The sequence below is a fragment of the Manis pentadactyla genome, chromosome 15 (assembly GCF_030020395.1).
Source record: "Manis pentadactyla isolate mManPen7 chromosome 15, mManPen7.hap1, whole genome shotgun sequence".
Taxonomy (NCBI): Eukaryota; Metazoa; Chordata; class Mammalia; order Pholidota; family Manidae; genus Manis; species Manis pentadactyla.
This window is the reverse complement of record NC_080033.1, coordinates 47,293,202-47,308,223: the sequence shown is the minus strand read 5'-3', so window position 1 is coordinate 47,308,223 and position 15,022 is coordinate 47,293,202. Positions and strand designations below refer to the sequence as shown.

General features: G+C 36.5%; 1 protein-coding gene and 1 non-coding gene across 11 annotated transcripts in view; both read left to right on the top strand.

The window, feature by feature from the left end:
• CNOT1 (CCR4-NOT transcription complex subunit 1) overlaps positions 1-15,022 on the top strand; it is a 154,158-nt gene that overhangs the window by 101,952 nt on the left and 37,184 nt on the right. For all 10 annotated transcript variants that reach the window (XM_057493550.1, XM_057493551.1, XM_036897937.2 and 7 more), the window contains exons 20-36: positions 378-502; positions 730-1,016; positions 1,949-2,027; positions 3,820-4,050; positions 4,380-4,520; positions 5,466-5,645; positions 7,436-7,552; positions 7,885-7,995; positions 8,323-8,400; positions 8,577-8,754; positions 9,572-9,702; positions 10,890-11,186; positions 11,859-11,999; positions 12,093-12,197; positions 12,819-12,938; positions 14,083-14,274; positions 14,817-14,959. In XM_057493550.1, coding sequence (XP_057349533.1) covers positions 378-502; positions 730-1,016; positions 1,949-2,027; positions 3,820-4,050; positions 4,380-4,520; positions 5,466-5,645; positions 7,436-7,552; positions 7,885-7,995; positions 8,323-8,400; positions 8,577-8,754; positions 9,572-9,702; positions 10,890-11,186; positions 11,859-11,999; positions 12,093-12,197; positions 12,819-12,938; positions 14,083-14,274; positions 14,817-14,959 — 2,656 coding nt within the window. The remainder of the gene's footprint in view (positions 1-377; positions 503-729; positions 1,017-1,948; positions 2,028-3,819; positions 4,051-4,379; positions 4,521-5,465; positions 5,646-7,435; positions 7,553-7,884; positions 7,996-8,322; positions 8,401-8,576; positions 8,755-9,571; positions 9,703-10,889; positions 11,187-11,858; positions 12,000-12,092; positions 12,198-12,818; positions 12,939-14,082; positions 14,275-14,816; positions 14,960-15,022) is intronic.
• On the top strand, positions 6,289-6,426 carry LOC118918779 (small nucleolar RNA SNORA46). The gene has a single exon (XR_005027258.1). It is a non-coding gene; the product is annotated as a small nucleolar RNA SNORA46 (small nucleolar RNA).

Sequence of the window (15,022 nt, the reverse complement as noted above, 5' to 3'; positions counted from 1 at the left end):
ATTAGTGTGTCATGCACATTCGTTGATAATTCTTATATGTTAAATGTGATTTTTAAAATTATAAAGTATAGTAAAGACTTGTTAAACTTCAATTGAGGTTATATTAAGGGTAAGTGTATTGTGAATTTAAACCAGTGAACTTTCATGGTCCTAATGAAGGAAGTGAGGTAGAACTATATAGTTGTAGGGCACTTTTGTTAAAATATTTTGTATGTTCCTAGAACACTTGAATCTTGAAACTTGACCACGTAATACCTTCTTCAATTTCTTTATTTCTTTCCCTTAATATTAAAACTGTGGTCTCTCTGGCTCTCTGTTTTATGGGGAAGTGGGGGAAGAACTTTAATCTCTACTGGTTGCATTTCTGTTTCTAACAGCGGACTTGTCTCAGGTGTGGCCAGAGGCAAATCAGCACTTTAGTAAAGAGATAGATGATGAAGCAAACAGCTATTTCCAGAGAATATATAATCACCCACCACATCCCACCATGTCTGTTGATGAGGTGAGTGTGTAGGATGATCTAGTGATTTACAGTTTAGCTGAATCTTAAATGCCCTTTTTAGAGTTTTTAGAAGTCCAACTCAAAGTGTTCTGATCTTTTGAAACCTTAATATTTGTCTCTGGCTAAATTTATTAAATGTTTTACCTAACGATTTTATTATTATTTGAGGAAGGCTCTTAATAGTTTTCTTTATGTGTGTATTATCTTTGTCTTGGTTTTTTTTCTAGGTATTAGAAATGCTACAGAGGTTTAAAGACTCCACCATAAAGAGGGAACGAGAAGTATTTAACTGTATGCTAAGGAACTTGTTTGAAGAATACCGGTTTTTTCCCCAGTACCCTGATAAAGAGTTACATATAACAGCCTGCCTGTTTGGTGGGATAATCGAAAAAGGACTGGTCACTTACATGGCACTAGGTCTTGCCCTGCGATATGTTCTTGAAGCCTTACGCAAGCCTTTTGGGTCCAAAATGTATTATTTTGGGATTGCTGCACTAGATAGATTTAAAAACAGGTGAGTTGGATAAGTGTCCTATGAAACTTCTATTTTTTAATGTAAGGAGAAACAATAAGTATCATTTTTCAATTAGTTCTTGCCATGCCCCATCGTTATGTGCATATTAACTAATTGTAGCCACTGTTTGAAATTCAGAAGATTAAGAAAGTGAAAAGAATCCATTAAAATTACCATAGAAGAGGTAGGCAAAGTATAAATATAAAAAATGTGGGTTTTTTTGCCTTTCTGAGGTATACGTTATATACAGTGACATTCACCATTTTAGGTGTATAGCTTAAAAAATTTTGACATTTAGCTGTGTAACCACCACCATCTCAATCAAGATACTGAGTGTGTCCATCACTCCCAAAGGAGCACTCTTGTTCTCATTTGTAGTTAACACCCCACCCCAGCTCTAACACCCTGACAACCACTAAGCTGATTTGTCTCTAGTTTTCCCAGATCATTTTTTAAGTAGAATCATATAAAATGTTTGTGAACCTGACTTTTTATATGTGGCATGATACTTTCAAGATTTATTCGTGATACTGCATGTTTCAGTAGTTTCTCTTGATTGCTGAGTAGTATCTCCTTACATGGATTAACTACAAATTTTTCCATTCACCTGTTGACTAACATTTGGTGTTATTTCCAGAAAGCAGTTTTAGTTAGTGGCTCATAGTAACCTAATTGTAAACTATGACTTCAGAAAAAGTCAAGATACTGTTTTCTGAAATAAAAGGAGTGAAGTTCATAAGTATTACCCACCCTACTAATGTGTCCTTCCCTTTGGCATTCTCATCAAATAAGGTGTTTCATAGGTAGAATGGGGGAAATGGCCTAGGCTAGCATTTGGAAGGCAGACTTTGTTAATTTTGCTGCCTTTGTTCTTACATGAAATGATGAATTCATTCATTCATTCATTCATTCATTCATGTTTTTGTTGGCAGATTGAAGGACTATCCCCAGTATTGTCAGCACTTGGCTTCTATCAGTCACTTTATGCAATTTCCACATCATTTACAGGAGGTAAGTGTCTTTGACACCTGAACTCTGTCTAGTACTTACTTGGAGGGTTTATTTTATTTTATTTTGGGTTTTCTGGGAATGGCATTAAGATTTCATAATGATTTGCATGATATAGGTTTACATACTTGTTGTTCGTTTTGCAGCTTAATAACAGATCATGAAAAAATGTCATGCTTGGATGATCTTTCCTAAGCACTGGTTTTGATTGATGTAATATAAGGTTTTTTACCAGTTCTTTTAACTTGTTAGTGTTGTGAAGTATACACATTCTTTGCTGTAAGAGAATCCCTGCCTGATTGTAAAAAGGATTTGGAGTGGGAATCTTGGATAAAAATAAGTAAAGTTAACTCCTGATTAAAATGTCAATATGATTGAAAGATGTTTCATAAAAAGCTGATACCAATGCTTCTTTAATACAGTCTTCTTACCACCTGCGTAGGGTTTTTGAGGTACTTAATTGAAAAGGAGGCAGTACACAAGGAAATGGACCTAGAGAAAATACATATTAAGCCATCTTATGTGATTGTTCTTGCAATTCATAAACTCTGGTTTTATTGATTGATTTTTTAGATTGATTGGTTAACATTCATACCACTGTCTTGACTTTGGTTAACGACTTAACAGCGAATAAGAAACTTGATTAATCTTTATTAACTTTATATAAAGCAGGTAAATGGCTTTATGAGATAGTATTTTAAGGATTCAAAAGGATTAGAATTTGAACCTACTTTTAATTTTATATTAGAATTAGTCCAGTGTTTTCTGCCTCATCCTGTTGGGTTTATTTGTGGGAGGGTAGGGTTATTGTGATGATTCAACCTAGGACACCATGGAATGGGAGGCAGGAGTATATTCATTCACATGAGGAGATTGGGAAAAAATTCTGAAACTATAGTACTGAAAACTATATAGGAAAACAAGAGTTTGGAAAAGCTAGGATGGGTGACCAAAGGCTTTACTGCAATCAAATGTGTTTGGAATTCAGGGAATATGGACCTTGGAAGACTGGAAAGCACCAGAGGTGGTATGGATCACACAAAACAGTGGTCCCCAGCACCCACTGTAGCAAGATAATCAGAGAGCGGGGAGAGAGGTCATTGTATTTCCATACTTTGTCAATTTAAGGAGCTATACTTTTCTTCAGATGTCCTTTCTACTTGAAAATGTCCATTTTTGAATAGTTATCATATTTGTAGATTACAGTAATTTTTGTTTTGACAAATGTAGACTGTTAGAAATAGTATCAGGAACTGTATTTCAGTCTTTTAATTTTTGTCTGGGTTGGAGGTTTATTGGTCTGTGAAACAAAGGAAAAGAAAATTACACCTGCTCTATATTAATACCCTCCAGTTGGCTTGGTTGTATACAGTCTCTTCTTGTAGTGATAGCATTGCCGAGAGATCCATTGCAGTGTTTTGTAGCATCCAAAAAAAAAAAAAATTGGTTACTATATAGCTTTATAAATTGTAAGTATATTTGTATTTGGGGATTTAAAGAAGTGATAGATGCAGGTGTTTGTGGCTGCTTTTTTGAAAGCTGTTTTGCTAGATTTCTCATAAATATTTTAAGAACATACTTAACGTTTTACTTCCTGATGAGTCTGTGGTGTCCACTTATGTTTTATATATGTGGGAATATGGGCCAGGATGTAAGGAGTAAGGAACAGAGATGAACCAGAGAGTCCTCTGAAATGATTTCTTCCCTTTTGGAAGTGAAGGTAACGTAATTCAAAATTTTCAATTTCTGTTGAGAGCTGTTACTTTAAAATGTTTCCCTCTCCTTACCCCTATAGTATATCGAGTATGGACAGCAATCTAGAGACCCTCCTGTGAAAATGCAGGGCTCTATCACAACCCCTGGAAGTATTGCACTGGCTCAGGCCCAGGCTCAGGCCCAAGTTCCAGCAAAAGCTCCCCTTGCTGGTCAAGTTAGCACTATAGTAACCACCTCAACAACCACCACTGTTGCTAAAACAGTTACAGTCACCAGGCCAACCGGAGTCAGCTTTAAGAAAGATGTGCCAGTAAGTAGGTCTATCTTTTTCCTTTTCTCTAGGACATGGTGTTATGTTGTTAATGTGTCCAATATTGAGCATGTATTTAATTTTACTATGAATAACACATGCCCACTAAAAATGATATAAAGACCATCATTCTTCCCTTTTTATCTTCCCTCTGTAAATTTCCCAGAGACGGCCAATATTAATAGTTTAGCACATATTCTTGCCAGCACTTTGAGTGCACAGTTGTACACCATGTGTATATTTTATACTAAAGTAATCTGTATACATTTTTTTCCTGGGATTTGTCAGGCATGCTTTTTAATATATTTTATGTACTTTCATTCCTTTAGCCTTCTATTAATACTACAAATATAGATACGTTACTTGTGGCTACAGATCAAACAGAGAGAATTGTAGAACCCCCAGAAAATATTCAAGAGAAAATTGCTTTTATCTTCAACAATCTCTCACAGTCGAATATGACACAAAAGGTGAGCATGATAGAAAAGTTTGTATGTCACCACAGTACTCTCTACGCTTACCCTCATGGGTTAGGGGATTGGTACTTGACATTCTGCTTCCTTTTGAGTACTTAACTTTAAAGGTAGAGGTAATAGAATCAGAATGAAGGGAATGTGGGTATACAGCTAGTGGTGGTGGTTTTTGTAGACATCAAATAGTACTAGTTTTAAGTGTATTGTTTTCCAGTTAGTTAACAGGCTTTTTGAAATAAATATCATGATCTCATGATGATGGAACGTTCCATTTGTACTTTGTTACAACTCATGTCCTCCCTCAGACTACTCAGAGCATTTATTAGGTGCCTCATAACTGAGGTAGACCTTGTAAAAGCATTAGAAATGCCTTTCAAGATTATATGCTAATACTTGGAATTGCTTGTTTTAGCCAATAAGAATAGCCTAAACAAGGGGTTTTGAGATATAATGCAAGTATAATCTTTCATAGTCCTGTCATAATTGGGGAGAAACTTGAAGCCTTTAGCATCTTTTTGAAAGGGAAATTTCAAAGTTTGCAGATGATTCCTGGAGATTGGAATGTAGAAAACATAATCTCTGGTATTAGGTCTGTTAATGGCAGGCTGTACATTATTAGTAACTTCGGTTCTTTTGGTCAAATGGAAAGTCCGGTAAGATGGGAGTGAGGGACCACGTTTATGATTTTAAAGCCAAAAGTGATTATAGATGTTTTAGTCCTAATCACCAGCAGTTTGAGAGACGATCATCTCTGTACTAACATGGAATTGAATATACTGTCTGAACAGCATCTGTCTCATACAGGGGAGAGGTGTTAACATCGTACTTCAGTATCTCATTTTGCAAGTAGCCATCTATGATAGTATTGTTCACCAAAACAAACACAAAACCATATTTTATCATGTTCTAATTGTGTAATTCCTGTGTCATTGGTTTGTCTAGGTTGAAGAACTAAAAGAAACTGTGAAGGAAGAATTTATGCCTTGGGTTTCACAATATCTGGTTATGAAGAGAGTCAGTATTGAGCCAAACTTTCACAGCCTATATTCAAACTTCCTTGACACTCTGAAGAATCCTGAATTCAATAAGATGGTTCTGAATGAGACCTATAGAAACATCAAAGTAAGATTGAATTGTATTTCTTTTCATCACTGTTTTGAAGTTGAGAATACTGGATTGTACAGATAGAAAAATTTGGGGGTGTTATTTTTTCCTATATATTGCCTCTCTTTCAAATACATAACTAAATTTCATGAAGAATTTAGTCTTACAGGCATACTCCACATACTGTTTACTTTGAAAGTAACTACTGTTCTGAATTTGTTTCCATCATTCCATCTTCACTTTCTGTGCATGTTTTTAACTTGCTTTTTCCCCTTCCACATATTATTTGCAGTAATCTCTTAGCTGTTATTACTCTTTTTAAAATGGTCTTACAGAAATCCATTGTATATATGTATATTGCCCATGGATACTTCAGTTGTTAGTAACTTTTAGTATTACAAAAACATTGCTGCAGTGAGTGTTTTCATTTGTCATCTTCAGTGTCAGACCTCTCTCTACTCCAAATGTATTTGTGAATTGCTGTGGCTTAGGATTCCCAGCAGTTGATTTTGAGGTCAAACTCTTCCTAATGAGCTAATGGTTGTTCCATAGAATTCAAGTGTTTTAATTCTTAGGAATAAGTCTTTAAGAAAATTGTGTGAACCAGCATGCAGCTATATTCATTCTTTGCTGAATTACCTGGGACATTGTCTTCAGAACCAGCACTATATTTAAACCTGTGGATGGGAATTTTCCTCATTCTTGGTTACGCTGTAGTGCAAAAGAATTCCTGGCTCTCTGTGTTGCACAGCCGACTTCGTGCCATTCTGCTGTTGCCATATGGAGTTAAGGAACATAGCTATATTCAGCCTTTATTTCATAGCAAGAATGTTTGGAATATATGAAAGTCCTGATATAGTCAGGAGCAAAATTTCAGGATCCTTTCTTTTAAACAAAGATTTAAATAATAAATGTAAACTTAAGAGTCGTAAATTAAGAGTTAAGCATGAGTAGGTAGATGGATGTGTGTGCCCAGAACACTCATAATGGTTCTGTCTTCCTTGGGAAAGTCAGACCTGGAGAATTAATGAGCTGGTTAGTTTTCTAGAAATCAGGAAAGAAATGTGTGTTTCAGTGTAGCACCGAGAATGCAAATAGTGAATCTGTGGCATCTTACTACACTGATGGACAGTGACTACATTGGGGTATGGGTGGGGACTTGATAATATGGGTAAATGTAGTAACCACATTGTTTTTTCATGTGAAACCTTCAAAAGAGTGTGTATCAATAATACCTTAATAAAAAATTAAAAAAAAAATAGAAATGTGTGTTTCAGAAAGTTATTTTAGTTGTCTCCAGAGAGTTCTGGTGATCTTGGATAAAGCTAAAGATTGCAGTAGGTATTGCAATCTTGGTCACGTTCCTCATATGCCTAACAACTTGAAGGATTAAGAATTATGGCTATAATTGTTGAATTGAATTTAGCTCTTCAGAGTATATTTGCTGTTGGGGATCTCCTTCAAACCTAGCTAAAACTTTCAGAGTTTTAAGTACTTGTAAACTACTTTTTCCTGGGACTGTGCATGATACTTTAAACCTTGTATACTTTGTATTTTGAATGATGTATTTGTATCGTGCCTGTTTAAAAAAAAGAAATACAAAATGTAAAGACATGTAAAGATAAAAATGTCACTGAATACAGCAAAACATTGCTAAGAAAGTAAGTAGATTTACTTTTGGGGGGGCATGTTCTCAGAATAGATGGCTTGTTTTTCATACAGAGTAAAATGGAATCTTCAAACATCTAGTTGAGATATTTTTCTTGTAAGTTCATTTTCATACCTTTCTTCATCCTGTACTATTTCAGGTGCTCCTGACCTCTGATAAAGCTGCAGCCAATTTCTCAGATCGTTCTTTGCTGAAGAACTTGGGACATTGGCTAGGAATGATCACACTAGCTAAAAATAAACCCATTTTACACACTGTGAGTTCCAGCTAAAGGTTCATGTAAAACTTGAGAATAGTAATACATCATATTATGTCTAAATGTCTTGACTTTATTTGGGGTTATTTTAATGATTATTGGGTGTTTGTAAGAGTTTGCCCCCTGTTTGAATCCCTAATTGTTTGTATGCTCATGGCGTTTAGTGGGGTCTCATGGCGTTTAGTGGGATAAACAAAAGCCAGTAAGGTATGATGGTCACCCCTTCCTTTTCATTAGGCAGGGTCAGACAGTATATTGATTCCTATTTTGGGGATGAATTTGGGGGTTTTGAAGTATATTCCAAGCTTTTAAAAATATTTTTCTTATTCTAGGACTTGGATGTAAAATCTTTGCTGCTAGAGGCTTATGTTAAAGGACAGCAAGAGTTGCTCTATGTAGTGCCCTTTGTTGCCAAAGTCTTAGAGTCTAGCATTCGTAGTGTGGTGAGTAGATTTAAAAATTTTATTGATGGCTAATTTGTAAGAATTTGTTTCAGCACAAGATCAAGAGATTTTAACCTTAGTTCTTAAGAACATAGAGCTAGTTCAGTCTTCCTCAAAGAAGGGAAATTTCTTGAATTTGCAATGTGAGAAGCTTAGTAGAATTGTAGGACTGATATTATTAAAGTGTATCTTTGGGTTTTGGTATTTTTCTGAAATAAAATTCAGACCAGATGGGAATCAGATGGCTAGGGGTTTTGTTAACTATGTTAAACAATACAAATTAAGAGTGATTTTAGGGCCAGCTCAAACATAATAGCTTTTCTTTAGATTTTTAGGCCACCCAATCCCTGGACAATGGCAATTATGAATGTATTAGCAGAGCTACATCAGGAACATGATTTAAAGGTAAATTTGTTGCTGCTTTATTCCTTTGGAACATTATCTGCCTTCACATTATTAAAAGTTACAGAAAAGGTAGAGTACTTTGGGGAAGAGCTGTAACAGTTGGGTGAGAATAGTGTGAATTAGGAATAAAGCTAAATTTTTGTCTAAAATTCTAATTGAATATTGGAATTATGCAGTTAAACTTGAAGTTTGAGATTGAGGTCCTCTGCAAGAACCTTGCATTAGACATCAATGAGCTAAAACCTGGAAACCTCTTAAAGGATAAAGATCGCCTAAAGAACTTAGATGAGCAACTCTCTGCTCCAAAGAAAGATGTTAAGCAGCCAGAAGAACTCCCTCCCATCACAGCCACAAGTAAGTGTGATGATTGACCCTCTACTTAACAGAATGTTCTCTTAAATGATACATTGCCATGCATGTAACAAATTATACTTATCCCGCATAAATGTGATGCTGTAATTTTGGTGATTATTAAGGAAAAGTTAGTAATGTGTAGGCATTATGGTCTTACCATATTAGAATCCTTCCAGGTAATTCATAGGGTATTCTTAACTAAATATCTTTAACCCAGTGTTCTCATGTCCCAACTAAGTTGGGTTATCTTTTACTTTGTTTGAGGTCTCAGAAAGAATTGCATGGCATGGTGGCCTGTGTTATCCTTAAATCTGGGGATGGTTAGACCAGCTCAGCCTGCCAGGGGAGTGGATAATTTTGTTGGATCAAGAGGATTGGAAGGGTGGGGCAGTAGAGGTATTGGATGAACAATTGGGAGATGTGGTTAGAATAAACCAGCTTTTCATTCTCTCTCAGCCCTCAGTAGCTAAGAATCCTCAGGTGAAACCAGGGAACCAGTGTGGGTTGAAAGTAGGTATCTATAGGATAGATTAATCCAGCAAGGCTTGGGCCTTTCAGTTGATTTCCTTTTTGTGGGGGCATTGCCACTGACACCGTTTTATATGCTTTGTTCAGATCTCTGTTAAAAATAACAAAATTTCCCTCATGGTAATTCAGAAGGGCAGGAAAGATGTGACCTGTGCCACCCCCACCCCCACCGGACCACTGACTGATCCAGTTAGTTTAATTAGAAAAAGACCATTTGATCACTGTGCTAACTTTAAAGTCAAGAACTGTGCTCTTTTTATTAGCTCTTGCTTTCTTTCTTTCCATTTAGCAACTTCAACAACACCAGCTACCAGTACCACCTGTACAGCCACGGTTCCACCACAGCCACAATACAGCTACCACGACATCAATGTCTATTCCCTTGCAGGCCTGGCACCACACATTACTTTAAACCCAACAGTAAGTAACCCAACATTACCCTGCCCCCGATTCCTACTTTGGGGCGTGGTATAAATTGGGCAGCCTCCCTTCCCCAACTCCTGTCTTCCTTCTGGATTCCTAGGTTGTACGCTTTTGTTCAAGGAGCAGAGAAGGGCAACTACTGTGTAATATAGCTGGGAGTATTTTCAACTCTGAAGTTATGTGTATGTGTATAAGTGGGACTCAGTACTTTTAATTACATTTCTGTGGCCAGTTTTGGGAGGCAGTCTGCTCTAAAATCGATATAAAATAAACTTCCCATGAATCCTTTTCCCTGCAGTTACAGAGGTAACATTTTACTGTGTATATTCAGAGTGGTGATTGATTATCTTCAATCTTTTATTCTGCTTATCTCTTACTTAGTTCAGAATCAGATTCTTGGAGTTTTCGTCATCTTTTTCCTTTTTAGAAACTGAAAATGTTCATAAATACAGGAGTAACATTAATTCATTTATGGCTTTGAAAGCATTTTAACCTAATGAATTTTTTTTTTTTACATAAAGATATGGTAATTAGTCTTTTGGAAAGAAAAAACACAAAACCTAGATTTAGAAATTGTGATTTGCCTTTATAGTACTCCCAGTAATCTAAATACTTGTATGTGTTCATCGTGAATGTTTTAAAAATTTCTTAGAAATTCAACAAGTTAAAGAGACCAAGAGAGTAGTATTAAGGCATAGTTGATACCAAAGATAAAAAAATTGAAAACAGTCTTTCTAGTGATGCAGAAGGCCTCAATGTACAGTAATGTGAAATGCTCAGTATTCTGAGGAAATATTTGTAGCAATAATTGTTTTTATAGAAAGCCTTTTCTCTGTATACTTGATTATCTTTGTATTTCCCCAAGCTAGTAAAGATGTACTTTGATGTGCTTGAGCCACAAATTCTAACTAACCAGGTAGTTGTGTCTTTAAGTAGGTAGTCTTATAATGAATAATTTACCCTTAAACTTAAAAAAAAAAATCAACCACATATTATTAGTATCACAAGGTATACTGACTACCACTCATTCTTCATAGCCCATCTTCTGTTCCTTTAGCTTTTCATTGGTTCAAGTGGAAGTTGGTTTTGGAAATAATTTCCAAAATCATGGGTGTGACTACTGATAGAACTTGGATTGTCTTATTTAAACAAGCTGTTGATTGGAATTTGTTTTCCCCACCTAGATTCCGTTGTTTCAGGCCCATCCACAGTTGAAGCAGTGTGTGCGCCAAGCAATTGAACGGGCTGTCCAGGAGCTGGTCCATCCTGTGGTGGATCGATCGATCAAGATTGCTATGACTACTTGTGAGCAAATAGTCAGAAAGGATTTTGCCCTGGATTCTGAGGAATCTCGAATGCGAATAGCAGCTCATCACATGATGCGTAACTTGACAGCTGGAATGGCTATGATTACTTGCAGGGAACCTTTGCTCATGAGCATATCTACTAACCTGAAAAACAGTTTTGCCTCAGCCCTTCGTGTAAGTTGACTAGTTCCATGGCGTAATATAAAACTCATTACTGCTTGTCTGAGTATTTTTGTGTTTGCATTTCTACTTATTTTTAGTCGTATTTGTTTGATGTCTTCCTTCCTCTTAGATTGTAAATTCTGTGTGGTGAGGTATCACATCTGTTTTTGCACACTGTTGTATCCTCATTAATGTTTAGTGGAGACACCCAAATATTTTTTGGTTTAAAGAAATGAAGGATTAAAAAAAAATACATCAGTTAACAATCTTGATTCTGTTTACCATGAAAATTTAGAACACTTGGAGTAGGATAGTACAAAACAATTTAAAGTGACTATGTATGTACATACACAGAAGCACACACTCTTAAAAAAACTCAGTTACTGATTTTGGGTCTCAGATGTCATGGTTAATGCTTTGTTCACTGCTTTACAGTTTTCATATTATTCACCATCTTCACAGCAACCTGGTAAGATGTTTTGAATGAGTGTTATTTTCATCTTCTAAATGAATATGGTTGTTAAACTATTTCATGGCCACAGCTAATTTAGAGTCATAAGTATAGTAAAAACTTAAAAAAGTTCATTTGTCTAAGTGCTGTATTTCCTATTATTCTTGTCTACCTGTCTCGCCTATCCATGGAAAATGTTACATCTCTTTTTTTCTGTCTCTCCCCCCCAATAGACTGCATCCCCACAACAAAGGGAAATGATGGATCAGGCAGCTGCTCAGTTAGCTCAGGACAATTGTGAATTAGCTTGCTGTTTTATTCAGAAGACTGCAGTAGAAAAAGCAGGCCCTGAAATGGACAAGAGATTAGCAACTGTAAGTGTTTAGCGTTTGCTTTTTAAGTAAATTTTCTTTCTATTTAAGAAAGTGCCTCATAACAAGAACCTCAGTGACTTTTTTTATTTGCAGGAATTTGAGCTGAGAAAACATGCTAGGCAAGAAGGGCGCAGGTACTGTGATCCTGTTGTGTTAACATACCAAGCTGAGCGGATGCCAGAGCAAATCAGACTGAAAGTGAGAATTGGGGGCTCTGTGCCGGCCCCATATTTATTTTCTCTCTCTCCTTGTTGCTTAAACTCCTCACCAAGACCAGGCCAGTGGGATTAAATGTTGTTTCCAAGAAAGTATCCCATCTCAGTAGCATTTCACTTAAAGGCTACCTATGGAGGCGGCCTTAGATGTGCCTGCCTCCCAGCCTGTAATTGTTGAAGTGCTACTGTAAAGAATTCATGTGCCTGTTAGTTTTTGTTTCCCAACTTGGTCTTCTCTTCTGGTACATGTATTTTTTATTACTGGTTACTTATTGGTGAGATGGTGAAAAAGAAACCTGATCATTTTTGCCGGCTCCATTGGAGAATTGCACTGGCATGGTCCTATTTGAGGCATTTTCCAGTGGGGGTGAAAACTCTTAATGAATTTATATGTGAGAGTGACTAATAACGATACATTCAGGAAAAATGGGAAACACTGAAATGCGTGTGTGTGTGTGTGTGGCTGCATTCTCAATCATGCTGTTACATGTTGTGATGACTCCTATGTCTCTTCTCACAACTTCTGTGCTTACTTCCATGCAAACTTATAGAAAAATTTCCTTTGTGAAGAGGATTCTGTAAAAATAGGTTTTCTTCTTCTAAGGTTGGTGGTGTGGACCCAAAACAGCTTGCTGTTTATGAAGAGTTTGCACGCAATGTGCCTGGCTTCCTACCTACAAATGATTTAAGTCAGCCCACAGGATTTTTAGCTCAGCCCATGAAGGTAAATACTTGCCTTGAACATTCAGTTGTTTTACATTACTGTCAGTTAATCTATCACTTTGTTCCTGAAAGCTTAAGTTACAGGAAAAAAATTACCCACAGTTATTGAGTATACATACATATTCTTTGTATCATATCAGTATGGCATACAGAGAAATACTTTTTTAAATCCATGAGGTTTATTTTGACTTTCATTTTTGGCCTATTTAGAGGAATTTACATGGTGACCTTATGGCTTCTTCTGTGTTTTGTAAAAAGATTTTCTAAAAATTTGAAACAATTATTTACAGTAAAGTTGAAAATGAAGGAGAAATACTTACCCTCTGAACCATTTGAACACAGGGTGCTAACCTTGATGTCCCAGTCACTCTTGAATCCTTTGATCTTGTGTTTCCTACAAATATGTTCTTGCGACCATGGTACAACTACTGAAATCAGGAAGTTAACACTGATCAGTTAATACGTTTTAATCCTTAGACCTCATTCAGATTTTTCCAAGTGTCCCAGTCTTACCATTTGGTAGTAAAAAACCTACTTCAGAGGCACACATTTATTTACCATATTTAAAAAAATTTCCCTCAGGTCAGGTACAGTTTTTCCTCATGTTTCATGATCATGACACTTTCACACATCATAGGCCAGTTACTATCTAGAATTGCCTGAATTGGGTATGTCCAATATGTTCTCATGAATAGATTTTGTATTGCATCTTTGATAGGACTATCAGATGATGCTGTGTTACTCTCTTCTCTAAGACCTTGGCAGTTGGACTGAGTACTATATTATTCATGGTTTGGATTGCTTTTGTAGGCTGCAGAGAGATTATTGGATGCCACAAGTGGTGCCGTCCTCAGCCTATCCCATTATTTATTATGCTCTCTTTGGTCACTGGATTATGTTGGTGTTGCCAGGCTTTCCACTGTCAAATGACATAACCCACCCACATGCCTGCCTTACACTGCTCCACTAATGGCATTAAGACTGAGTAGTTCAGGAAGAGGAAGGGAAGAGCCTCTTCATGTTTTGATGAAAAGAAATAAGAGGACTAAACATACTAATATATTTTTCATTTGCTACATGCACTGGTGGGAGACAGTTTAAATTTTTGCTTATCTCTGTTTTGCTTGTTTCTGTTTTTAAAACAGCAAGCTTGGGCAACTGATGATGTAGCTCAGATTTATGATAAGTGCATTACAGAACTGGAACAGCACCTACATGCTATCCCACCAACTCTGGCCATGAATCCTCAAGCTCAGGCTCTTAGAAGTCTTTTGGAGGTTGTGGTATTATCTCGAAACTCTCGGGATGCCATAGCTGCTCTTGGATTGCTCCAGAAGGTTAGTTATTAAACTGTTACTTTTTAGACAAAATAAGGCTTATAAACATCTAGTGACCTGCACTATCATCTACTTAAGTTATGCTTAAGATATTAAAATTAAGATGAGGCAAGTTCTGTTCTGAGTAGGTAACTTTCTCTAGAGTAGAACTGCAGTCATGGCAGTTACAAGATGGTAAAGTGAAAAATTTTTTTTTCCCCCATTAAGGTAAAATTGTTTGGAAATATGATTATTTAAGAAATTTTAAAGACAGCTCTTTAGATTTTGAGGGACAGTTTGATCCAAGTACTTGGATAATGGGGTAGGGTAGATGGGGAGCATTATATTTTGACTGGTTAGAGACAGTGAGGCCCTCTGTGACTGAAGAACATAGAGTAAACATAATCTAAGAATTTAGTGTGTGTAAGTGAAAGGGATTTTGGTGAGTGGAGAGAGTAATTTGAAGCTTTAGAAGGTATGTTGTAGTTGGCAATAAGGTTTGTTTTTTAGCTTTGATAGTTGGAGTACTGTATTTTCCATGGTTGTGAACACTTCTTCCACAGGCTGTGGAAGGCTTACTAGATGCCACAAGTGGTGCTGATGCTGACCTCCTGCTGCGCTACAGGGAATGCCACCTCTTGGTCTTGAAAGCTCTTCAAGATGGCCGGGCTTATGGGTCTCCATGGTGTAACAAACAGATCACAAGGTCAGTAGCCATCTTAGAAGAGTAATATTTACTGGGCAGCCTTCTGACATATATGGCCTTGTT